At 38.3% G+C, this 27,792-nt stretch overlaps 1 protein-coding gene and 1 long non-coding RNA gene across 8 annotated transcripts in view; one reads left to right on the top strand and one right to left on the bottom strand.

The window, feature by feature from the left end:
- The window catches only part of LOC143304057 (uncharacterized), a 37,090-nt gene that overhangs the window by 5,705 nt on the left and 3,593 nt on the right, over window positions 1-27,792 (bottom strand). For 2 of the 7 annotated variants that reach the window (XR_013060751.1, XR_013060752.1), the window contains exon 6: window positions 22,991-27,729. The exons of the other annotated variants lie outside the window; for them this stretch is intronic. This is a non-coding gene — a long non-coding RNA (uncharacterized LOC143304057). Of the gene's footprint in view, window positions 1-22,990; window positions 27,730-27,792 lie in introns of those variants that run through there. 7 annotated transcript variants of the gene reach the window in all.
- Window positions 15,533-22,069, top strand: LOC143304028 (uncharacterized). Its single transcript, XM_076626312.1, has 2 exons — window positions 15,533-17,397; window positions 21,115-22,069. The coding sequence occupies exons 1-2, from the start codon at window positions 16,383-16,385 to the stop codon at window positions 21,132-21,134; spliced, it is 1,035 nt and encodes a 344-aa protein (XP_076482427.1). The 5' UTR covers window positions 15,533-16,382; the 3' UTR covers window positions 21,135-22,069.

The raw sequence follows: 27,792 nt of genomic DNA, 5'->3' as shown, positions 1-27,792 counted from the left end.
CCCTGCAACAGCAGTTACATTACTACAGGAACACATCACAAAAATAGAAAAGTGGCCCCAAGCAAAACAAATTAAAGCAAACCCCGATAAATGCAAACATATTACATTCACACTGCGAAAACAGAAACCACCAAATATTGTACTAAAAGGCACACACATAATACAAACAAGCCAAGTCAAATACCTAGGACTCCACTTAGATACACGACTCACACGGAAACAGCATATTAAAGCAACAATAGACAAAATACCGATGGCAAGGAGACAAATGTACTGGCTAACAAGTGGAAAATCCAAACGAAGCATAGAAAACAAACTAAAAATATATAAAATGGTCATAAAACCAATCTGGACGTACGGAATAGCACTATGGGGAACAGCAGCAATGAGCCATATAACCAAAATAGAGGCAATGCAATCCAAAATACAGAGAACAATAGTAAGCGCGCCATGGTACGTTAGAAACGAGGACATTCGGAAAGCCCTGGGAATACCAACGGTCAAGGAGGAGATTAACAAATGTGCAAGAAGGTACGGAGAAAGAATAGCAACGCACCCAAACCGGCTGGCAGCGGAAACGGTCGACACATCAAGCATAAAAAGAAGATTAAAAAGGAAACACTCAACAGATCTTACAAAGGACATAACCTAACAAACACGATGATGGTACCCCGCTGGGGGTAGCCGCCCACATGTTATATTAGTATACCGCTATAATATTTTACCAAATGTCCTACTGGACAAATTGTAAAATTTAAATAAATAAATAAAAAAAAACTTCGCTTGTCATCTACACGAAGCGAAAGATTAATGCAACCTTTTAAAGAAGCAGCCCAAGTCAATATCCAGAACAACAAAAAGAAGCTTCGTCTGGTGACGGGTTCTTCGATTTTGGAAATAATTCCCATGAAATTACTTTACTTGCATCTAGGACAGAGTTAGAAATTCTATAATATTAGGTTGTCCGGAAAGTGTCTTTCTTTCGTAAACGTGTTTTTTACAACAATGCACCTTCATACAAACGTGAAACTAAGTCTGTGAAATGTCGTGGTGTTTATCTCAACCAGAACAAAATGGATCGTACGAAATTCAACAAAATAATATAAAACGAAAAATGTTGTGTGTCTATTATTTCGTCATAAAACAAAAGAATCCTGTCGGACGACCTAATACATGTGATATGTGAAAAACAGCAAGGTTTATATCTTCCATATCAGAATCCGTCGATAAGAAACGTTTTTTTCTTATATGTAATACGCCATTACCAACGCCAGCAGCCGTGAAGGGATTATCCTTTTATTATGCAATGATGGAAAAGGAACCGAAGGCGCATAGACTCTCAGATGAAATATTTTTAATGAAAGCCAAATTAAAAGCGTACTGTACTCCCACTCGCACACCAAGATCATAATTTATATTCATTTATTATGTAAATATTTTTTCGTTGAATTATTCAACAAATGTGGATTTGATAACAACTGTCCAATATCACTATAACTACCACAATACATATCAAATTTCTGATTTACGTTAGTCATAACCGTTAATCAACCAGATTAACTTTTTGCCCAACTCTGATTTAGAACTATAGAGACGGAACCTAATCCAGAGCATAGCCGGAACACGGAACGAACACGGCACGGTTTTATCGACCTTTAGCTACACAGGAAACATATGCAAAATGAGTAAACATATTCGTCATCGATTTTCCATTTCTGTATTTCGAGTAACTCACATTGATCCATATCGACATTTGTCGTAGATCTTGCTCTTCTTCTTCTGTTTTTACAAACAAAGTAAATTTGACATAAAGATAATACGTATAATTGATATTTCGAAACAAATTTCTAATAAATTCAGTTACTTATTACTGTTATAAAATACTTGTCGGGTTGACATTAGAATTAGGGTTAGGGGCGTAAAGCGAATCTTCGTTTGGATTACACGTCGTCGTTATGCAATAGAGAAGACATTGGCTAGTGCAAATACGATTACCATAGAACCGGACAAGTAACCGTGGTTATTAGATACTCGAGAGACTAATGACAATGATCCTAGGTTCAATAACGAATCCGCGGACAACGGGACGGTAGTCGTACGCACTCGCAAAAATCTAAGTCGGATTCTGTGTTAATATTCGCTGACCGTAAGGAATTAATCCTTTTTTGTCGATGAGACCGCAAGAGAGAATGACTTTCCGTCCCGGTGATACCCCAGAGGAAAACTATGACGGGGTGTGTCTAAGGACACGAGATAATCGGATTCGTCGGGGACATCTTACGTTCGGAAAGTAAGGGAAATTGACGTTGCTGCTAATTGGCCAATCTCCATATCGGTAGTTAGAAAAGGATGAGGGAGGGTTGCTAGTGGGAGACGTCGTTCGTGGAAAAATAGGTCTCTCCTGTCTTCCCGTAACTGGGACAAAGACTGTGTATCTGTTGAAGGATTTTAGGTAACTAGATATTAGTGTTTATGACGGTCCTCGGGCTAGCCGATCACGTACTGTGGAGACGCGTCGACATCTGGTAAACATCCTGCCCGGAGAATAGGATCTGCGTGTGGCGAGCTACGGGACAGAAACCGTTGGAATGTTTACTGCCACGTGCCGCTACAAATCTTTCTTTTAAGGAGAGCTATAGGATTACTCAATGCCTTTGTTAGATGGAGAGTTCGTCCTGTTGACCGCGGCTACGTTCGGCGACTAATTGTCGCCTTGAGCCCAAGCTCATTGTCACAAGTCTCAAACAAATACAATTGGTTAGAATGACGGCAAATCGTTTAGTTACAACTGTAGATTTTAATTACAATGTTTTTATGGATTTTCCCGAGGTTTCAGAGAGAAGGCACCGGTGTCCTCTTATCTCCGACATACTAATAAGATATAAAAATCATTGTTGAGAATTTTGGACCTTAATTGCCAAAATAGTGTTATAGGAACACTAAATTTACACTTAGAATTTATATTAAAATAGTTATATATTTATTTGATAAAGGATTTCAAAGATATTCATCGATATACACTTGCACGCGTCCCACCTTCTTCCATACCACACTAAACTGAACAGTTTACATTCCTCTGTTTACGAGGCACCGCGCACACACATACTTCCACATACTCATATTCACATACATGTATAGCTACCACGCGGTCAATCTAGTCTAGCACATAAAATTATACACATCTCTATAATCATGAATATGATTTCTATATGATTTATAAATATGAATATTCCTTTTCGTAAAGTGTAACATATATTGGGTTGGCAACTAAGTGATTGCGGATTTTGCCATTAGGTGGCATTGACGAAATCCGCAATCACTTAGTTGCCAACCCAATAATAACGAACAACGATAAAGACATACACTAGGTATATGCATGGACTAGATTTTCTTATAAAATGCTGAGTAAATTTGTAAAACATACGATGCCTTATTTAGTTCTTTGGCAAAATAACTTTCCACTCTAAAGTATAAAACTAAATAATAAAAGATATATGTGTATGAACTGTTTTTATAGAAACGTAATGTTTCAATTACTATAAAATCGATACAAGAGATAATTCTAGAACTGTCTCGGAAATAATAACGGTTTGTAAATAATTAATCTAGAAACAAAGTGTATAAGAATCAAAATAGAAATCGTTATAGAAACAGAAATTCCTTACAAGAATTACTCAGAATAGAAGTTCATAAATATCGTAAAAAGCAAAATCAATACCATAAGTGTCTTCGAAGACTAAAAAGGAAACACCCAACAGATCTCACAAAGGACATAACCTAACATATAAACACTTACCACACTAAAGAAATAAATCAATCAAATTCGAAGACGGTATCCTACTGGGGGTAGCCATCCACATGCTATATTACTATATCACTAAGCTATAATATTTTACCAAATGTCCTACTGGACAAATTGTAAAATGTAAATAAATAAATAAATGAAAAAAATAAGTGTCTTTGATCTCCACTTCTTATATTTTACAAAAAAGTTAAACAAACAATTGTATCTTTTTTAACGAATTCATATAAAAGTTTACAAAACAAGTCAATCTGTGCCAACACTTTCATTGATCACTATAAACGTATGACTAATCGTACTAAAGACATCTACCACGACATAAATATTATTCGGTTGGCAACTAAGTAATTGCGGATTTTGTCAATACCACCTAATGGCAAAATCCGCAATCTCTCAGTTGCCAAGCCAATATTTACAGACAAATTGAAAGATACTTAAACTTATAATTTATTAATGACAAGTTTTTCATCTGAAATTATGTATTAATTGTTACTTTTCCTAACGTCGCAGGCAAGCATAATTCGTTTTACGAAATCTATAAGATAATAATCTATAAGTAAATCGAAGCAGGTTCTTGTGGACAATTTCTCTGAGAATTCTGATTTCCTGTGACACATTGCCTATATTATAAGTGCGCAATCGTGAGTGTTTACCATCAAAGTACAGGTGAGAAGATGTATGACATACGATATATTGCCAAGAAATCTACAATAGGATATCCTTAACCACTTAGGTACTGTTACGCCGGGCGACTCTCTACCTGGCCCAGGTCATACACCGCGGGCCAGACGGACACCAGACGTCCGCTCATCCTTACGACGTACCCTCAATAGCCTAAGTCCCCGTCATAAATCCCATTAATTTGCTTGCTAAGATCCTGCAAACCGAACAAATATCTTTTCTAAATCACCTTCTAAAGAATATTGTTACTACGGCTTGACAAAGGAAAGTTGGGTTTTCCCTCGTACGATGCTTCCTAATAACAACTTTCTATCGAGGGCAGCTAAGACCCTTCCTAGTCCTCCAGCCTTCGTTTAACCAATTAACAACGAAGCCTATTTCTCTCATTCTCTTAACCAAAATCGTCACGAACAGATCCGATGGTCCCGTGCGCTAGACACGCCCATCACGAGCTTTCCTGCGACCCAGCATCAAGGCTGTAACTCACTGGTCCTACGACCTCAGGAGAGTCAAGTCAAACTTCTTCTACACCGTTGGAAGAGTCAACTGCTTCTTCTATACCGCGAGATAACTCACCAACTAAGTCAGAACTCTAACGCCTAAGCACGAACACTCACCTCCTCTAGCGTGCATATCTATCGTACCTTCGGGCAACAAGTAGTCATCTAGGAATTATATCTACTCAACAGTGTAACTTAAGTGTTGGAAATAAAACCTTATAATTCTGTGAATCACAGTGTTATACTAACTCAATAACCCCAATTATCTTAACGGAAATCAGGGGATCGATCAACTCGTGGTGTCGATTGCTATAATCGTAACGGGAATTTACGACTCCCGTTGACGTCTCTCCTCGCGAGTGCGTCTCCCCGCGATTGGTCGAAAATACAGATACGATGCACCACTATAGTGGCTTTCGCGGATGTCACTTTATATTACGACACGCCACTATAGTGGTTCAGCCTACTGACTCATTCGCTCAACGTTTGAACTAATTCATCTTTTTCATTTGTCTTGCTTCACACTTTTCTTGCCCTCGCAAAGTTTTATGACAATGTTAATAATATACAAGCAGAATATATAGTCTTTGTTTCTGATACACCAGTATCAGATATCAATCGTTGCTTTCCGTTAAAATAAATATGCCGATCCGTATCCTTATAACTTTTTAGAATCTTCAACCAGAAAATGTCGCTTCAAAATAGAAAACGAAGAGCAATTTGAAAAACACTATCGCGCGATGAGTGTGAAAATTGTGGCGTGGGTCCATGTGCCGTGCCGTGCTTTAAAATATATCGCACTCAATTGTTTTATTAATTATCAAAGCAAATTCTTAAAGTTAAAGTCCAATATCTTTAAGAAAAATTATAATTTAATTATCAAAAACTTCATCCCAATGTTCTTGCATAGAGAACAGCATTATCTGTTGCACATTGTAGTGCTATATCGTTTACACGTAATTCATGCCAAACTCTACCGTATAGAGACACTGCCCAAAATTCAACCGTACCGAAAAGGTTAAAAGATAATCACACGTTTGTGTACACACTGAAAAAGAAACTTAAATAGAAACAAAAAACTTAACGCATCATATAACTTTTGTTTCTAAATAAGAATTCCTAACATTGTATACATTAACTTTGTTTGCAATTGGAAAAGTTAACTGAAGCTTTTCACATAAACATACAAACTTATATATATAATAATATTGTATTTAATAAATCATTTTACATGATTTCTTTTATATACATTTATGGATTCCATTTTATATCGTGTTATTTTCATGCCTAAAATTCTTTGTAAGTGGGAGGTATGCTGTCCTTCCTTAACGTGAAAGCGATGTGATTACATTTGTCGGTATACCCTCTTTTCACTGATTTAACCAGAGTCCCAGCAATCGTATGTGTTACTGTAATAATGTCGATACAACCTTAGCTCGGTAGTTAGAATTACAGTATCATCCGCGAACGTTAAAATAAAGTATTTTTAGAGCTGGCCAGTATATCGGCTGTATACATACAGAGTATACGATGTAGTTATGAAAACATAACTTTGAGTATCGCCAGCACTGACAGTGTGTAATCTGAAAGAGTGTCTGATATTCAGCAAAGAATATTCTATTTCCAAAGTATAATTTAACAAACAGAAGAATATCGATAGGGAAGTTTTGTTTAATTCTGTCAAGAAGTCCCCCACATCATACTTTGTCAAATAGCTTTTCAACATCCAAAAATAGAATAGTGCAGTACTGTTTCAGCTCGAGTGCATTGATGATCTTGTTTGTTACCTTATGTACTTTTTCGTGGCGTATTTATTCTTGAAGCCAAATTGATCCGATGGAATTAAACTTCTTTCAGTGATTATCTTTCCCACCCCATTTTCAAATATTTTTTTCAATAACTTCACAACTTTTTATAAGTTTTTTGGACATTGTTGGGAGCAATGAAATCGGTCTAGGGGGAGTTTCCCTATTAGTGGACACTTATGGTTTTCCTTAGATACACAAAAGAAATAATGTCATGTTTTTGTTTATTTTGCATTAATTGCAGGTCAACTAAGTAGAAGTCAAAGTAAAGAAATAAGATAAATAAAATTGTCATAATATTTAGATTAAACTAACATTAAACGTTGGTTATTGATTTTAAAAGAACATAGAATGGCACCTAATATCGGACATAGCGAAAATAAGTAACGCAGGGCAGCTTCAAAATAATTTACAACGATCATGAATATAGTCACCGAAAACACTCAAAAACGTCGACACAAACCTCGAGAAGTCATTCTATCGTAACCATTGAACCCAATATTAATCAATGATCCCTAAGCAAACTACGCAGACAGCTTATTTGTTTATATTTTCCGATTTCAGTGCACTGATTTTGTATTCTTTGGTCTATTTATCTTTTAAAATCTACTTTCAAAATTCTTCTTCTATTCTTTAACACATTTTTCACTTTCTTTCTCTTAAAGAAATAATTTATAAAAATACGAAATAAAAACTTGGCTCTTTTCTGATTTCCTTTTCCTTGGTTCATAGAATCTTTTCATCTTTAAATACATAACATAGATTTTTTGAAAGAATGTTGCTAGAAAATGTATAAACACAGAGTGGATATTCATGCAAATTCATAGTTTTCAAAATAACGCTTAAAGAATGGAACTAAAGTATTTGCTATCTTAAGTTATGACTTGTTTCTGTTTAATAGTGTAATTTTATTGGATAACTATGATCCTTAAGAAAGGAGACATTTTTAGTTATTTTTTAAAAATGTCTAAAAATTGAAATTTTTAAAAATCTGTTACTTTCTTAGCAACTCAACAAAGGGATGCAATGTTTAACATGTGCACAAGCATAGTTACAACGATGAATGCTGCTTTACGTTTATAGGCGCAAATGGATTAAATATCACGTCCTATCGCTCTATAGGGCGGCACTCCTATATTTGATACGCTCCATTAGGAGATGAACTGATCGTTTCCTCGAGTAAGGAGCCTTAAGGTCTTTCTAATGAATTACTAGAAAATACGTAAAATACGTGTAAAAATGTACGTATTAAAAATTTTTGTTTTCCTACGTATTAAAAATTATAAAAATTCTTCATAACGTTAATACTGAAAATGGTTTCTGGAAGAATTTAGTGTATTTTTTAACTTAATATATATTTTAACTTAACGTATATATATATTTAGTTATATATATGTCGGATTTGCACTGGGAGTAGGGTTGTGGGCGTCAAATGAATCTTCTCGAGAATTAGCCATTGGTACGGTACACACAGGCGTAGTTTAATGCAATGATAGAATTATTACAGTCTTGATAACTGATCACGCCGGTTTGGCACTCGCGACATTAGTGACGATGGTCTCGGGCTCAATAACGAATTCGCGGCCAACAGGATGACAAAAGAACATACTCACAAAGTCTAAGTCTGGTTAAAACGTGAAATAACCACTGATCGCGAAGATGTTACTCTTTAATCGATGAGATCGCGAGCGAGAATGACTTTCCCGCCCCGATGATGCCACAGAGGAAAACTATATTGGGGTGTGTCTAAGGACACGAGATCATCGGATTCGTCGAGAAAAGCCTTCGTTCAGAAAGTAAGGGAAATTGGCGTTGCCGCTAATTGGTCAATCTCTATACCGGTGGTTAGAAAAAGATGCTAGCCGTCCTCGAGGGAAAGTTGCTAGTGGGAGACGCCGCTCGTTGAAGAATAGGTCTCCCCTATTTTTCCGTAGTTGGGACAAAGACTGTTTGTCTGTTTGAAGGACTTTAGTTGACTAAATCTTAAGATTTATAACGGGCCCTCGAGCTAGCTGAACATGTACTGCGGAGACGCATCGACATCTGGCAATCATCTTACTCGAAGAATAGGGTCTGCGTGTGGCGAGCCACGGGACAGAAACCGTTGGAATGTTTACTGTCGCGTGTCGCCACGAATATTTCTTTTAAGGAGAGCTATAGAATTACTCCATACCTTTGTTAGACAAAGCGTTCATCCCGTGACCGCGGCTACGTTCGGCGACTGACTGTCGCCTCGAGCCCAAGCTCATTATCACAACTCTCGAACAATTACAATCGGATTGAAAAACTACAATTGTTCAATTACAGACCCCGGTGTTCTTTCATCTCCGACATATATATATAAATTTATTTTTACGTTCGACTTCTTCTTCTCTTTTAGTTTCACTGTAACTGGTTGCCGTTAGAACCGAAACTCAATTCATTTCCTACGATGGATTTTGTTACCACGATCTTCTTGCCTTTCGAGTTTAATAATCGAGGATGATTCTAACGATCCTCTCTGTGTGGGACTCGTGTGATTTCGCAAGCCTTGCCCAAAGACGGGTAGTATTTTACCAACAGTGGGAGGAGGAATGCGAAGATCGACGGGTGTTTTTGATAATCGAAAACACCGTTTGCACAAGCCAACACAGCAAACGATCCGTTGGTTAAATTTCCGAAGGGAAATTGTTCTCCTATTTCTCTCTTACAATCGCATGCGACGGTGGCAAGAATATCGGTTATTAGCAATGCCGGTATCTCTCTTAATTTTCGATTGACCCCGACGATGTATTTAATAGTCCTCTCTGTGCGGGATTTGTGTGATTTCGCAAGCCTTGCCCAAAGACGGGCAATATTCTGCCAACAATGGGAGGAGGAATGCGAAGATCAGTGGGTGGTTCAGTAGCTGAAAACACCGTTCGCAGAAGCCGACACAGCGGACAACTCCTTTTTATTTAAAGGTTAAACGATGATTCTATATTCGAAACCGTTCGCGAAAATAAAACGAGATCGATGATAGGAAGTTCTAATTCGATTCTCGAGGGCAACGAAATTATCAGAGAAGAAGGAAATTCTCAGAATTAATTCTCTTACCTTGAGGAGTAGGCGCTGTCTGGCGCCATTTACCTCAGCTGCTCCGTTGGTCGTCGAAGTTTTTGCTGGGTTTATTACTTGAACTCGAATACAGTTTACTATCAACGTTTACTTTATTTATCTATTTCGGTACGGACAGAACAATTTACTGACTAGATTAATACCGCAATTACAATGCGCGTTCAAGATAAAATTTTCTTTTTCCTTGGTCACGGCTCTCCTTTCCTGACCGAAAAACTAAAGACTCCGAAGCGCAAAATACTATACAAAATTTCTAGAGATTTTTTTTTTTATTTATTTGTTGAAATTACAATCAATTCTCGCGTTGAGAATTTTCAGTAATTTTTCTGGCGTGGCGCAGTGACATGGCTGTTTATTTACAATAAGTTAATACTTATTATAGATAGGTATAATTTATAAGTATTATAAGTAAGTGCATATGCTTAATTTGGATAATTAAATGAATCTAACGTTTAGGTCTAGCGGGTAGTGCCTCTTCAGCCTGCGAATCTGGTCCGTCGTATCGAGTAGTCCAGTGATTAGGGGGTTTCGGTGTTTGTTGATTCTTTTGCTATATCTGTCGCTATATTTTGCTATTTCCTCTTTGACGGTGGGTATCTTGAGGTCGCGGTGTATTGTTTCATTGGTTACATACCAAGGTGCGTCAATTAGGGATCTTAGCGTTTTCGATTGAAAGCGTTGGAGTATTTCAATGTTGGAGTTACTTGCTGTTCCCCATAGTTGGATTCCGTAGGTCCAGACAGGTTTTATTACGGTCTTGTAGAGGGTAATTTTATTCTGTATGTTTAGTTTGGAGCGTCGGCCCGTGAGCCAATAGAGTTTTTTTAGTTTGTCCTTTAGTTGCTTCGTTTTATCTGAGATGTGTGTCTTCCACGTTAGTCTCCTGTCCGGGGTCATGCCCAGGTATCGGACTGTGTCCCTGCTAGGAACTGTTGCATTGTTGATGGTGACCTGGGGGCAGGTTTGTGTTCGGAGCGTGAAGGTTACATGTGAGGATTTCTTTTCGTTGACTTTGAAGCCCCATTTGTGAAACCACTTTTCCATGGAGTCGAGACTTCGCTGGAGAGTGGATGAGGCTATTACCGGGTCTGCGTGGGTAGCTAATAGCGCTGTGTCGTCTGCAAATGTCGCTATTGTTATATCGTTTGATATAGGTAGGTCGGCAGTGTAGATGGAGTACAGTAGGGGTCCGAGGACACTACCTTGGGGTATGCCGGCTTCTATTGGGAATGTTGCGGAAGTGGCGTCTAGGCATTTAACCATGAATTGTCTATTGGTTAGGTAAGATTTTAGGATGGAGTAGTAGGGGTGAGGTAGGATCTTTTTAATCTTGTATAGTAGCCCTTCATGCCATACTTTGTCGAATGCCTGTTGGGTGTCTAGGAAAACCGCTGAGCAATATTTTTTCTTTTCGAGTGTTTAGCTGATCGTATGAGTTAAGCGGTGGATTTGCTCTACTGTAGAATGATGTTTTCGGAAGCCGAATTGGTGATCTGGGAGTGTTTTCAAGTTCTCTAGGATTGGAAGGAGTCGGTTCGTGAGCATCTTCTCGAATAGTTTGGACAGGGTAGGTAAAAGACTGATTGGGCGATAGGAGCAGGTTTCGTATATCGGTTTACCGGGTTTAGGGATGAGGGTAACCAATGAGATTTTCCAGGCCTTAGGATAGTGTTCCAGGCGAAGGATAGCATTAAAAATCGATGTGATGAGTGCTATCCCTTTTGTGGGAAGTTCCTTGATTGCTTTATTGCTTATTAGGTCGTGTCCTGCTGCTTTCTTGGGGTTTAGGCGACTGATTGTTTCTATAGTCTCTGCAGAGGAGAAGGGTTCGATAGGAGGGGACATTTGGAAGGAGGTGTGCAGGTATTCAGTAACGTCCGCGGCGGCTTTGGGGGAATGGGGTTTGAATACTTTTGACAAGTGTTTAGCAAACAGGTCGGCTTTTTCTATAGGGCTTCGCGCCCATCCACCTTGCGGACGGCGGATAGGTGAGATTATTTGTGGGGGGCGTGTGAGTTTCCTGGAGGCCTTCCATAGTGAGTAGTTGGCGTCGGCTGTGGGGGACAAGCTGGCGAGGTATTTATGGAAACAGTCGTTTTTATAGTTTCTTAAGGTTCTGGATAGCTTTCTAGTTGCGTTGTTAAGTTTGCGTTTGTCCTCCGGTGTTCTATGGGTCTGCCATACTCTTCTTAGTCTACGTTTTTCTGCTATTTTTTTTAGTATGTATTGGGGATATTCTTGTTTGCTGTTAGATGGCTTTGTCGGTGTGGAGAGGCGGATTGCGTTTATTATGCTCGTGTTTAAGTATTCCGTGGCTGCTTCGATATCTTCCTTTGTTTTTAGTGGGGTGAAGGCTGAGGTTGAGTGTGTAAAGACTTCTCTGAAGAGCTGCCAGTTGGTGTGTTGGTTGTGAATGGAGCCATTAGGTGTATTCTCGATGATTGTTGAACTGACTGTTGCTATCACGGGAGAATGATCAGAGGAGAGATCAGCCGAGGAGTTGATCTGGACGTGTCTTGATGGGATATTTTTAGTTATGAAGAAGTCGAGAAGGTCGGGTATTTTGTTGGTGTCAGTGGGCCAGTATGTGGGTTCGTATGTGGTGAGGTAGTTGAGGTTGTTGTTTATTATGCTGTTTAAGAGGTTTTTGCCTCTTGCTGTAACCAGTCTGCTGCCCCATTGGATGTGCTTGGCGTTATAGTCTCCTCCAACTATGAATCTATTGCCCAGGGTGTCCAGGAAGTTATCAAAGTCTTCTTTGGCGATGGAGTGTCTGGGAGGGCAGTATACTGCTGAGGTGGTGATTGAGCCATGACAGTCTTCTATTGCTGCGTTTGTTGCTTGGAGGTAGTCTTTCTGGAATGATGGAAGTTCGTAGTGCTTAATACTTGCTTTGATTATTATTCCGGTGCCACCGTGGGCCTTTCCGCTGGGGTGTTGGGTATGGTAGAATTTGTAACCATTTATTTTCGGGTAGCTCTTGTCGGTGAAGTGGGTTTCCGATACGAGCATTACGTCGATTTGCTGGTGTTTTAAGAAGAGTTCTAGTTCAAGTTTGTGTTGCGCTAGACCGTTGGCGTTCCAGAGTGCTATGCGCCTTGGTTTTATTTTGAGTCGGGGCGTGCTAATTTTTCCACGATGAGTGTTAGTAGCGATAGCAAGTGATTTATTTGCTCTGATTGTTTCTCTATTAGCTTTTCAAGCCTTGAGGAGTTGTCTGTGTTAGGTGGGTTGGGGACACTGTTTTGGGGAAGGTTCCTTTGGCTGTTCGGGTTATTTTGGATGCCTTGTACTGCATGGGCATAGGAGGTTGAGGTGGAGATGAATTTGGTAGGACTGGGTGTTTGGTTGGTTGAGGGGGTTGGGGTAGTCGTGAATTTCGGCGGGCTGGGTGTTTGGTTAGATACCTCTTTTGCTCTGAGCTTAGGGTACCTGTTCGTGTATAGTGTTTTATATGCTGGGCAGCCTTTGTAGTTGGCAGGGTGGTCCCCTTGGCAGTGGATGCATTTCGCTGGGGTTTCCGGTGATTTGGCGCACTGGTCAGTGGAGTGAGTGCCTGCGCATTTAACGCAACGGAAAGTATGGTTGCAGTATTTCTGCGTATGACCGTACCTTTGGCACCTTTTGCATTGCACTATTTCTTTTTTCACGAGCGGTGGTTCGATCTTTACTATCGCGTTCATTAGGCGACTGATGTTGTAGATTTCCTTATTGTTCGGCTTTTGTTTAATGTCTAGGAAGAATAAGGATAACGGGTCTTTCGAGACTCTATGCCTTATATTACTTACGTTGATGACTTCGTGGTCGAGTTTTGAGAGTTCGTATTTGAGTTCGTCTATGTCTGCTGAGTGGTGTATGTTTCGTAGGACCACCCGGAAAGGCCTTTCCTGTTTGAGTTGGTAGGTGTGGAAGTTGGCGTTCAGGGTCCTGAGTGTCTTGGTGAGTTTTCTGTAAGCTTCTGGGTTCGTCGGCAGTATTTTTACTTTATTATTGCTTATCTTAAGGTTATATTCCTCCTTGCTGATATCTCTCTCTAGGGACTTGATCATTGTCTGTATGTCAATGACGTCGTCCACAAATATTGGTGGGGGAGGGGGGATTCTCTGTGAGTGTTGGTTTGATGGCGGTTCTACGATTTCCATGGCGTCGTTTGAGGATTCCAATACGGCGAACCTGTTGTGTGTGTTTATTTGCGTTGCTGTTTCTATTTTCCTTTTCTTTGTAGTATTAGCGTCGTTAGTGCGGATAGTTCTGCTACACTTCTGCCACGGGTGGGGGGGGGGGGGGGTAGCACGGGGTAGCTGCGAGTCAGCTCCGGAGAGCCTGGTCGCGGTTGCTGGGCCATCATCGAGCTAGTTAATTCGGAATGAACAACTAATCGTGAGGCTGTGAGGCTAGTATTCGGGTTGGGGTTAGGTGCGTGGGATTTTCTTCTCCCTAAAGGGTAAGGGACACTTAGCTGTGTTCTCTTTCGACGGTTGGGCGACACGTGTTGTTTTCGGACTACGCTGGGCACTAGAGACACGTCTGCACGCTTCCGCACTCCACAGCGAACTGAAATTTCTAATTTCTAAAGATGAGCGCAATAACGAACGTAGTAACGAAACAATTAACAAAAGTGAACAAAATAATTATAAACCGTAATAACGAAGATCGCAATAACAATGAACAAAGAATAATGTAATAAGAATATTTACTAGGATGTTAATGATGATCGATAGTTGGTGAGTATAATAACGATAATGTTAATGAGTGAGCAACGTAATAAGAATATTCACCGGAATAATAAATGATAATTGAGCGTAATAATGTTCACCAGAATAATAATGTTAATCGCTAGATGATAGTTATCGAGTCTTTTTTGCTCTACGTTGCTTGCTTATTTATAATGCCATCCCCCACGGGCTGGTGGTTCGCTGGGGGTACGCTAATGATTGTTTTTGCGATTTTGATGTTTCCCCTTTCTTGTTGTTTCCCTAGGTTTCGGTGATCGACGTTCGAACAATGTTTGCGGAGACATTTCCATCGGAAGTTCCTTATTATTATTTTCCTTTTAAACGGCTTTTGTTTTTATGTATGATAAATATATATATATATATATATATATATATATATATATATATATATTTTAAATATGATATCTATTTTATGTTTATTAAATATATGTATTTTAATTCTATATTTCCTCCTTTTTAATTGATTATATATATATTTTTACATTTGTAGTTGCGCACATATTTTATTAAAGAAAAGTGTTAACAATATGTTTTCATGATTTATTTCTCGCGCCTGACTTCCATTAATCCTTAATATTCCTGTCGCCGTGACGCGTGTAAATCTAACATGGCTGCTCATAAATGTCATCAGCAAAGTTATAGTAACGGGTCTTTAAATTTTGTTTAATATCGAAGTAATTGTCTGCCGCTCGTTTTCCTTATTCTATCGCAATTAAACATTTACTTATTAATATTGCTTTAAAGTATTGTTCGTGTGAATATACGCATATATATATATTTTATGTTGTGTGTTTGTAATTCTTCGATTGCGTTATTTATTGTTTTGAGTAGTTTATTTTATAGAGTATTCGATAATATAAAACATACGCGCACACATGCATATATATATATATGTCGGAGATGAAATGAAAACCGGAGCCTTCCCTATGCAATTTTGAGGAGGCCTTTTAATGCTTTAGCCCAGATCTTATCATAACTGTAATTAAGTAATTGTCATCTGTAATTGTTTGACATTTGTGAAAAGCGAAAGTGGGTTCGAGGTGACAACTGGTCGCTGAACGTAGCCACGGTCACGGGATAAACGTTTTGCCTGACGAAGGCGTGGATCGGTTGTATTGTTCTCCCTAGAAATCACATAGAATTGTACTTTAGAGATGTCGATATAATGGGACACACGTTGTATGAGGAATCAATCTCCAGACAGAAACTGCCTAGCAACGGCGTTTGGATCTTTCTCGATGTTTCCAAGGAGTATATAACAAACTTCTGACAGATATTGCCTAGCAACAACGATTGGAACCTTCTCGATGTTTCCAGCGAGAATATAACAAACAAAATGCAGTCGGATTACGAAAAAGATTTTATGCAGAGAGGCATTTCGTGTGATCGCCTTGGAAAGTGATACATCGAGTAATTTTTTCCGAGTGATTCAGCAAACGTATTTTTTTGTGTTATAAAATTGTTTAAAGTTTTCCCGTTGACCGTGGATTCGTTTGAACCCCGGATCATTGTTTATAGCGTAAATTAAATTCAATATTTGTAAATTTATCAATCGTTAATTTTCATTATTCGTTAAATTAGTAAATCGTAAGATATATTATTCGTTTCTTTTATTGTTCGATAAAACTTATTATTCTTTAATCTAATTAATAATTTAATTTATCATTTGTTAATCAATCATATCATTTATAAAAATTCATTATTCATAATATTTGTAAAACCTTGTTTATTCGTGTAAATATACTCTCTGTTTTGTAAAACAATGGCTAATTCAAACGAAGAATCGTTACGCGCCTTAAATCCTAATGTTAACCCGACATCAGAAGTGGGATCAAGCCCAAGTGTCACTTTGGAACAACTCATGAAAATCATGAACCAGATGACTCAGCCTAGGGAGCAAAAGTCGAGTATGGAACCTAAGGATGTAACGTTGTCACGTTTTGATCCTGAAGGCACGGGCGCTGATCCATTCGCGTGGTGCTCATACACAGATGTGATTTTGAAAGACTATCCGATGCAAGATAGTGTGTTACTTTCTGCTTTAAATCGTGCCCTAAAGGGATCTGCTGCACATTGGCTTTCACAAATAGTGCGCGGTGGAAAACTTTCCTGGCCAACGTTTAAGGAACAATTCCTTTCGCGTTTTGGTGGCAGAGAGACAGCCGCCACGGCATTAATAAGGATGTCCAGAGAACGACCGACGGAGATCGAAACTCTAGGAGCTTACGGTAGTCGCCTCCGTTCCATGTTGCAGATAAAGATGCAAGATCTAACGATGCCCGAAGTACTCAATGCCTTAACTCTTTATATGCTAAACTCACAAGATCAACGCTTTCATCGATTAACGCTCGCAAATAATATCAAGACGGAGGAACAATTTTATGAAGAAATGAGAGCTTATCCTTACAACGATCTGCCGGCAACTTTGTTAGGAAATACATCGGAGGAACCTGAAGTTAAACGACGCAAGTTATCGCATTACCGGGTGAAGTGTCATTATTGTGGTACTCTTGGACACAAAATAACGGAGTGTCGCAAGAGGATGCGTAGTGAACAGCGGAAGGATACGAAGGATACAAAGGATACAAAGGATACACAACACCAGGAAAGAAACCGTCCAGCTTCATCGTCCAAGGTGGTTTGCTTCAAGTGTCGTGCGGAGGGTCATATCGCACCTGATTGTCCACAACTGCAGAACAGAAAATCCGGCTTCAAGAATGAACGTCGAGTCGACTCCTGTGTGGTAGAGCCTCCAGCTGGTAAATTAAGTCATCTGGGTGAGTCGTACCCATTTTATTTCGATTCCGGAGCCGAATGCTCATTAATCAAAGAATCCGTAGCTTCGAAATTTTCTGGCAAACGAACGACTGATGTAGTAATAATGCGAGGCATAGGGAATACTTGTGTTAACAGTACATATCAGATTTTATCCACTGTATGTATTAACGGTTTTACATTGGAGATAACTTTTCATGCTCTTTCTGATAATTACTTAAAATACGATATCATGATTGGTCGTGAAATTTTGAGCCAAGGTTTTGACGTGAATGTTACACGAAACAGTGTCGATATTTGTAAGACAAAAATAGTTAACGCTTGTAGCAGAGTCGCGGAAGATGTGATCAACATTAATGAGGTCGACACTGATGTAGTTGGTAACGATAAAGATCGATTGATTTCTGTTCTCGAGAAATACAAAGAGTCATTTATTACGGGTTTTCCGCGGAATCGTGTAAATACGGGTCAATTAGAAATTCGTTTAATTGATCCCAACGTTACTGTGCAACGAAGTCCTTATAGACTCAGTGAGGAGGAGCGGGGAATAGTTCGAGAGAGGATAGGTGAACTGATCCGAGCAAAAATCATAAGACCGAGTAATTCACCATTCGCAAGCCCTGTATTACTTGTTAAAAAAAAGAACGGTTCAGATAGATTATGTGTAGATTACCGAGCATTAAATAAAAACACCGTCGCGGATCGGTACCCTCTTCCTCTCATAGCTGACCAGATCGCGAGACTGAGAGGGGCGAAATACTTTATAAGCCTGGATATGGCCAGCGGGTTTCATCAAATTCCTATTCACCCGAATTCGACTGAATATACCACGTTCGTTACTCCTGATGGTCAATATGAATACATGACGATGCCGTTTGGATTGAAGAATGCACCGTCTGTTTTTCAGAGGGCCATTTTCAATGCCTTAGGTGATCTTGCTTATTCATATGTTGTCGTTTATTTGGATGATGTTTTAATTATTGCCGATACGATAGATCAGGCGTTAGAAAGATTAAACACCGTCCTAGATACCCTCGTAAACGCCGGATTCTCTTTCAACTTTTCTAAATGTTCTTTCTTGAAGACGTCAGTACTTTATCTGGGTTATGTGATCCATAACGGAGAAGTCCGACCAAACCCAGGTAAAGTACAAGCCTTGAGCTCTTTGCCCGCACCAACGACTGTTACACAGCTCCGGCAATTTATTGGTTTAGCTTCTTACTTTCGAAAATTTGTTCCTAAATTCTCACAGGTAATGAAATCTTTGTATGCTCTCACTTCCGGTAGCAAGAACATAAATTGGACGGATAAACATGAAAAAATTAGGCAAAAAGTAATTTCTATTCTGACCAATGAGCCGGTGCTAATGATTTTTGACCCCAAATATCCAATAGAACTACATACGGATGCTAGTTCCGAAGGATTTGGGGCTGTCCTAATGCATAGGGTCGAAGGTAAAAATAGAGTAGTTGAGTATTATAGCAAGCGGACTAGCCCTGCGGAATCTAGATATCATTCTTATGAGTTAGAAACGCTGGCAGTGGTAAACGCCATCAAGCATTTTCGTCACTATCTGCACGGTCGGGAATTTCTTGTTGTCACTGATTGTAATTCTCTGAAGGCATCCAGTGACAAGGTACATTTAAATGACAGGGTTTACAGATGGTGGGCTTACCTGCAAACTTTTACCTTTGACATTATGTATCGGGAAGGCAAACGAATGGCTCATGTAGATTTCTTTTCGAGAAATCCCGTAGATCTGGATCATCGTACGATCAACAAAATTGTAGAGAAAGAAATCAATCTATCTGAAATCTCCGATGATTGGTTGTTAGCAGAACAACGTCGCGACCCACAAATCTCTGAGATCGTCCGTAAGTTGCAAAATGAAGAGCTCGCGGAAGATATTGCGAATACGTATGAATTACGGTCTGGTACACTCCATCGGAAAATACAGAGAAAAGGTAGAACTCTTTGCTTGCCCATTGTCCCAAGGGGTTTCAGGTGGTCCGTCATTAATCATGTGCATCAGTCCATTATGCACTTAGGTTGGGATAAAACGCTTGAGAAACTATACGAGTATTACTGGTTTGAAGGAATGGCGAAATATGTTCGCAAATTCGTTGAGAACTGTCATGCTTGTCGAGTTTCGAAGGCTAGTTCAGGTAAAGTACAAGCTGAACTACATCCCATACCTAAGACCAGCATACCCTGGCATACGGTACACATGGATATAACGGGTAAATTAAAAAAAAATTGGTAAGAGTGACTCGAAAGAGTATATCATTGTTTTAGTTGATGCTTTCACGAAATTTGTATACCTGTATCATACTCGTAAATTAGATTCCTTTAATACCATTATAGCACTTAAGTCCGCTATATTTTTATTCAGCAATCCCTGCCGGGTAATAGCAGACCAAGGAAGGTGTTTTACGGGTAAAGATTTCCAAAATTTCTGCCAGAATAGACATATTAGACTTCACTTAATAGCAACTGGTGCGAGTAGGGCCAATGGACAGGTAGAGCGTGTTATGAGTACGCTGAAAAATATGTTAACGACGGTGGAAACGACCGGGCGATCTTGGCAAGACGCGATTGGAGAGATACAACTGGTCTTGAATTGCACTACCAATCGTGTAACCAAATCAAGTCCTCTGGAATTATTAATTGGGAAGGCAGCTAGGCCCTACGGTTTATTGTTGCCTGATAATATTGAGGAAAAGGAAGTAGACATCTTCAATGTAAGGCAACAAGCGATACGGAACATAGAGACTTGCGCCAGTTATGATAAAGACCGGTTTGACAAAACGAAAGCGAAGATAGTTAGGTTTAATCTCGGCGACTTTGTGTTACGTAAGAACGAGGAGAGAAACCAAACAAAGCTAGATCCGAAATTCAAGGGTCCATTCGTGATAACGGAAGTTTTAGAGGGGGATAGATATATTTTAAAAACTCTAGATGGCAAACGGTCATATAAGGATAGACATGACAAGTTGAGAAAGATGCCAGATGGTTGTATTCCTGCTGAGTTGGATGTCTGCGGTGATGACAGCGACGGTGATAATAACGATGCGAGCACATTGATCTCTGGGAATCATTAACGCCGCATTGTGGTCATAGTAATATACCCAGTGTAGTGTATGCGCCTTTTTATAATACTCCCAGTGTAGTGTATGCGCCTTTTATAATTCTCCCAGTGTAGTGTGTGCGCCTTTTATAATTCTCCCAGTGTAGTGTATGCGCCTTTTATAATACTCCCAGTGTAGTGCTTGTATTTTTATAATATCCTCACTGGTGCCCTGCGCTTTCTATATTATCCTCACTGGTGCCCTGCGCTTATTATAATATCCTCACTGGTGCCCTGCGCTTATTATAATATCCTCACTGGTGCCCTGTGCTTTCTATAATATCCTCACTGGTGTCTTGTGCTTTTTGTTATGCATCCAACGTGGTTATGTGATTCAACAAACTGAGATCTTTGTGTGGAGTCGAAAATGATCTGTCGTGTCATTGCGGTCTGACTGGTGATTTACGGAGTGCAACTGGTACTTTAAATACAAACTATAACACTAATTTGAGTTCTTTTTTCATTTCCTTGCTTGTCAAATTTTTGAACAGAGCTTGTTGCTGAATTGGACCCTTGACTTATTTGGAACATCTAATCGAATGGTAAATAATATCAGTTACACCGAGTCTAATGTTAAAACTCTGTATTTTAGCTGCACACGAGGACGTGTGATAGTCAGTATGGCCGTGTCGGAGATGAAATGAAAACCGGAGCCTTCCCTATGCAATTTTGAGGAGGCCTTTTAATGCTTTAGCCCAGATCTTATCATAACTGTAATTAAGTAATTGTCATCTGTAATTGTTTGACATTTGTGAAAAGCGAAAGTGGGTTCGAGGTGACAACTGGTCGCTGAACGTAGCCACGGTCACGGGATAAACGTTTTGCCTGACGAAGGCGTGGATCGGTTGTATTGTTCTCCCTAGAAATCACATAGAATTGTACTTTAGAGATGTCGATATAATGGGACACACGTTGTATGAGGAATCAATCTCCAGACAGAAACTGCCTAGCAACGGCGTTTGGATCTTTCTCGATGTTTCCAAGGAGTATATAACAAACTTCTGACAGATATTGCCTAGCAACAACGATTGGAACCTTCTCGATGTTTCCAGCGAGAATATAACAAACAAAATGCAGTCGGATTACGAAAAAGATTTTATGCAGAGAGGCATTTCGTGTGATCGCCTTGGAAAGTGATACATCGAGTAATTTTTTCCGAGTGATTCAGCAAACGTATTTTTTTGTGTTATAAAATTGTTTAAAGTTTTCCCGTTGACCGTGGATTCGTTTGAACCCCGGATCATTGTTTATAGCGTAAATTAAATTCAATATTTGTAAATTTATCAATCGTTAATTTTCATTATTCGTTAAATTAGTAAATCGTAAGATATATTATTCGTTTCTTTTATTGTTCGATAAAACTTATTATTCTTTAATCTAATTAATAATTTAATTTATCATTTGTTAATCAATCATATCATTTATAAAAATTCATTATTCATAATATTTGTAAAACCTTGTTTATTCGTGTAAATATACTCTCTGTTTTGTAAAACAATGGCTAATTCAAACGAAGAATCGTTACGCGCCTTAAATCCTAATGTTAACCCGACATATATATACGTATTCATATGCATATTTTCTTGGCGATGTAGTATTCATACGAAATGAAATGTCGATTATTTATTTATCCTTTACCGGAATGTAGGCTAGTTTTCAGTATGTATCTTAGATTATCGGTTTGATAGAATTCGCACACATATATATATTTCTGACAACGTAACCTTCATTTCTCTAATAATACGATATTGTATGTTTTATGTATTCGTTAAACCATTAGTTTTCGACATCATGTATACTGTCACGTCCCGCGCTCCGTAACAAGAACAAGAAACCATTCTATACAAAACAGGCGAGTAAGGATTTGAATGCACAAACGAAAAGTAATAGTTTAACGAATACGGTAAAGGATAAATAAATAATCGACATTTCATTTCGTATGAATACTACACCGCCAAGAAAATATGCATATGAATACGTATATATATATATATATATGCATGTGTGCGCGTATGTTTTATATTATCGAATACTCTATAAAATAAACTACTCAAAACAATAAATAACGCAATCGAAGAATTACAAACACCCAACATAAAATATATATATATATATGCGTATATCCACACGAACAATACCTTAAAGCAGTATTAATAAGTAAATGTTTAATTGCGGTAGAATAAGGAAAACGAGCGGTAGACAATTACTTCGATATTAAACAAAATTTAAAGACCCGTTACTATAACTTTGCTGATGACATTTATGAGCAGCCATGTTAGATTTACACACGTCACGGCGACAGGAATATTAAGGATTAATGGAAGTCAGACGCGAGAAATAAATCATGAAAACATATTGTTAACACTTTTCTTTAATAAAATATGTGCGCAACTACAAATGTAAAAATATATGTATATATATATATATATATATATATATATATATAATCAATTAAAAAGGAGGAAATATAGAATTAAAATACATGTATTTAACAAACATAAAATAGATATCATATTTAAAAAATATATATATATTTATCATACATAAAAACAAAAGCCGTTTAAAAGGAAAATAATAATAAGGAACTTCCGATGGAAATGTCTCCGCAAACATTGTTCGAACGTCGATCACCGAAACCTAGGGAAACAACAAGAAAGGGGAAACATCAAAATCGCAAAAACAATCATTAGCGTACCCCCAGCGAACCACCAGCCCGTGGGGGATGGCATTATAAATAAGCAAGCAACGTAGAGCAAAAAAGACTCGATAACTATCATTTAGCGATTAACATTATTATTCTGGTGAACATTATTACGCTCAATTATCATTTATTATTCCGGTGAATATTCTTATTACGTTGCTCACTCATTAACATTATCGTTATTATACTCACCAACTATCGATCATCATTAACATCCTGGTGAATATTCTTATTACATTATTCTTTGTTCATTGTTATTGCGATCTTCGTTATTACGGTTTATAATTGTTTTGTTCACTTTTGTTAATTATTTCGTTACTACGTTCGTTATTGCGCTCATCTTTAGAAATTTTGTATAGTATTTTGCGCTTCGGAGTCTTTAGTTTTTCGGTCAGGAAAGGAGAGCCGTGACCAAGGAAAAAGAAAATTTTATCTTGAACGCGCATTGTAATTGCGGTATTAATCTAGTCAGTAAATTGTTCTGTCCGTACCGAAATAGATAAATAAAGTAAACGTTGATAGTAAACTGTATTCGAGTTCAAGTAATAAACCCAGCAAAAACTTCGACGACCAACGGAGCAGCTGAGGTAAATGGCGCCAGACAGCGCCTACTCCTCAAGGTAAGAGAATTAATTCTGAGAATTTCCTTCTTCTCTGATAATTTCGTTGCCCTCGAGAATCGAATTAGAACTTCCTATCATCGATCTCGTTTTATTTTCGCGAACGGTTTCGAATATAGAATCATCGTTTAACCTTTAAATAAAAAGGAGTTGTCCGCTGTGTCGGCTTCTGCGAACGGTGTTTTCAGCTACTGAACCACCCACTGATCTTCGCATTCCTCCTCCCATTGTTGGCAGAATATTGCCCGTCTTTGGGCAAGGCTTGCGAAATCACACAAATCCCGCACAGAGAGGACTATTAAATACATCGTCGGGGTCAATCGAAAATTAAGAGAGATACCGGCATTGCTAATAACCGATATTCTTGCCACCGTCGCATGCGATTGTAAGAGAGAAATAGGAGAACAATTTCCCTTCGGAAATTTAACCAACGGATCGTTTGCTGTGTTGGCTTGTGCAAACGGTGTTTTCGATTATCAAAAACACCCGTCGATCTTCGCATTCCTCCTCCCACTGTTGGTAAAATACTACCCGTCTTTGGGCAAGGCTTGCGAAATCACACGAGTCCCACACAGAGAGGATCGTTAGAATCATCCTCGATTATTAAACTCGAAAGGCAAGAAGATCGTGGTAACAAAATCCATCGTAGGAAATGAATTGAGTTTCGGTTCTAACGGCAACCTGTTACAGTGAAATTAAAAGAGAAGAAGAAGTCGAACGTAAAAATAAATTTATATAAAACAACGAAAATCTCACATTCCTATCCAATCCAGCAACGCTAAAAATATATATCCGGCCAATAAATATATATATATATAAAGGTAATAATCTAAGCAATTCTACATTCAAATAAAATCCGTTCTACGAGGACAAATAATTATTAATCCCAACTTTAATCCTCTCCCGTGCCAGTATTCCTGCACATAGCAGGTTAGTCGAAAACTGAAATTCGTTACCAGTTGCATTAAGCATCAGTTAACGCTACCCATTAAACGAAAAATAATAAAAATAAAATATTTTGAAATAGTCCTTAGACTATTTCTGGTGGCAGCAACTACCGTATTAATTAGAAATCTAAACCAGTATTACATACACAATAATATCATTTCAATTTATCTTCCTTCAGACTAAATTCAAACTCAACAACAAACAAAAAATTTTCAGTAAACTCTAAATTTAAAATTTGATCGATGTCAATAAACTAATACGTAACATTAATAGATATATAGTAAATATTTTGGTGGCAGCGGTGGGATACGCTTCACGGAGGATTAAAGTTGGTTTAAACGGTTCGATACGCTCCACAGAGGACTAAGGTTGTCACGTTTGTCAATAAAATATATATTTGAGAAACAATGGCGACTAAATTAAAATCGTTGGACAAAGACATGATCTTGATGTTATCGGAAAAACTTAAAGCATGGGATGCGAACTTTCGCGATATGAGTGCAAAACTCAGCGAATTACAAAGCGGCTTATTCGAACTTAAAACAAAACAAGAATCTAAAACATCCGTATCATCGCCGATAATTTCCCAAGCGACAATACCGATAGAAGTTAATCCCCAATCAATTAAGTTAAAAGATGCAATAGAGACAGTACCAGTGTTCGACGGACATGTACCCTCGGTATTTCGATTTTTAAGAGCATGCGAGCGCGCATGAAACATGGTTCCTAGGCATCAAGAATCTCAGTTAGTAAAATTATTAACAAATAAGCTTCGCGGGCACGCGTTTCTCGCCATAGAAGACACAGAAATAATAAGTTTAAACGATTTCGGGAATAAATTAAAAGATATGTTCGATCCGGGAAAAACGGTTAACGAATATAAAGGGGAATTAGCTACAATATTTCAACGACCGGGAGAAGATATTTTGGACTACATAGAGCGCGTCAAAGATCTCAGACTGGCAATAATGAACGGGGAAAGGTACGAGTACGGCACCGTATTTCAAGATAGGATAGATCGAGACACGAGGGAAGCTTTCGTTAAGGGGCTCCCAAACGAGGTGTATTTACGAGTAAAAATAGCAGGATACCAATCCTTGGACGATGCGTACCGCCAAGCCGTGAAAGCAACGCGAGAATTAAAACAAGCGAACGATAGATTTCGATACCAACATCCGACACCTTCGAATAATTATAACCGAAACAACCGCCAGGACTGGAAATTTGTACCGCCGTCGCGGAAACACCTAAACAACCCGGGAATAGAAGAAAATGTCAGGAAAGAAACAAGAGCAATAACTTGGGAAGGAAAACGCACAAATAAATACCTCGATAGAGATCTAAATCAAAAGAGAGATGCTGATCATTTCAACCAACCAACTTTTCAATGCAAACACCGTTCCGTTGCTGTGATAAGGGATAATGTCACGTTAAATAATAAGAGGACGCACGGTGCCATAGATAGGATCATGGCTGAGAAATTTACTGAGTTACCAAACAAGATAAATAATATTAGTGCCAAAGAACTTTCAGACGAAGGAGAAACTAGGAAATTGAACGACGAGACGACAGGCAACGCTTATCCACTGCCTAATATCACAGAGATATTGGGCCCGCTGGGAAGTGCGAATTGCCTCTCCACGTTCGACTTGGCAAAGATACAAAAGCAAGATTCCACGAAATTCGTGAATGTTTCAACCATAATAGGAAAAGAGATAGCGAGTGCATCTCACTCAAAAACTTCTATAAAACCATCAGAAGGAAACTTTATCGAACTCAAAGCCAAATCATTAAATTGCAAGGAAGATCACACTATAGAAAATAAAAATATAGCTATCCTTAAATCCAAAACAGAATCTATAAGCAAAAAGGTTTGTAATAAAAATTCAAAGAATAATTCCAAATCTACCAAAAATATTCCGAAACGTTCCATACAAATAAATAATAATTTAATTATAATAAGCACTTCCAGTGAAACTATTCATCCTGAAAAGGTAGAGAAAAATAAAGGTGTTGTGAATGAAGTAAATGAAGAAGAAAAAAGGGTAACTAAGGAAAAGGATTCTAAACATTTTCGAGCTGAAGAAACGCAAGTTCAACGAGCTCAAAGAAATCAAAAGGGAGAAAATAGGGAATCACCAGTCGAAGATATATATAAAAACTTGAATAAATACGCTAGCCATTGGATTATAATTGCATTAAAAATACTTTATTGGTTACTACATCTAATATTTGACGTAGGCAACATAGTAAGTAATGCTGATCTTATGATTCCCCCAGGAAAATATAGATGGTATCAAACTATACTATATACAAAATATTTTTGGGTTAATATGGCTGCGGCACTTTCAAAAATTTGTATTTTGAATGCTATTAGCAAGCAATTGGATAATTGGATCGATGTCAGTAAACTTGCGTCTTGGCGCAAAATAAAAACTAAAATGAAGGAAAGGAACGAAATTCTCCCCGCACAAATTAGTTTCGGACATCTAGCCAGAGAACCTGTCGGTGAAGTAACAATCGAAGAGAACATGGAACCAACATGCGCAGAATATCTCGAAGATCTGTTCAATAAAATTAACACTGTACAACGAATGGCAAGAGAAAATTTGATAAAATTCAAACTAAGACCAAAAGAATATTACGATCGACGAATCAACCCTCAAGATTTTAAAATAGGAGATTCGATATATCTACTAAAAGAACCCAGTATAGGAAAATTCTCCGATCAATATACTGGACCACACAAAGTGCTAGAAATCTTGCAGAACCAAAACGTCAAGATTGAAGTAAAAGGGATTCCGCGAACGGTGCATTTAAACAAGTTGAAACTGGCGCATAATCGAAATAAGCAATGAATAAAGCGATTTCATTGGACAACGTAGTGCGGTAGTATATGTTATAGTGCTGTTCGTCGAATAATGCAGATATCGAACACCTAAAAGGAAAAAGGAAAATTATTATACGTGTTTCAATTATTGCTTAAATATAAAACGTGTTA

Source organism: Bombus vancouverensis, chromosome 18, assembly GCF_051014615.1.
Source record: "Bombus vancouverensis nearcticus chromosome 18, iyBomVanc1_principal, whole genome shotgun sequence".
NCBI classification, from domain to species: domain Eukaryota; kingdom Metazoa; phylum Arthropoda; class Insecta; order Hymenoptera; family Apidae; genus Bombus; species Bombus vancouverensis.
Note: the sequence above shows the minus strand (reverse complement) of the source record. Positions and strands in the feature narration are given on the sequence as shown.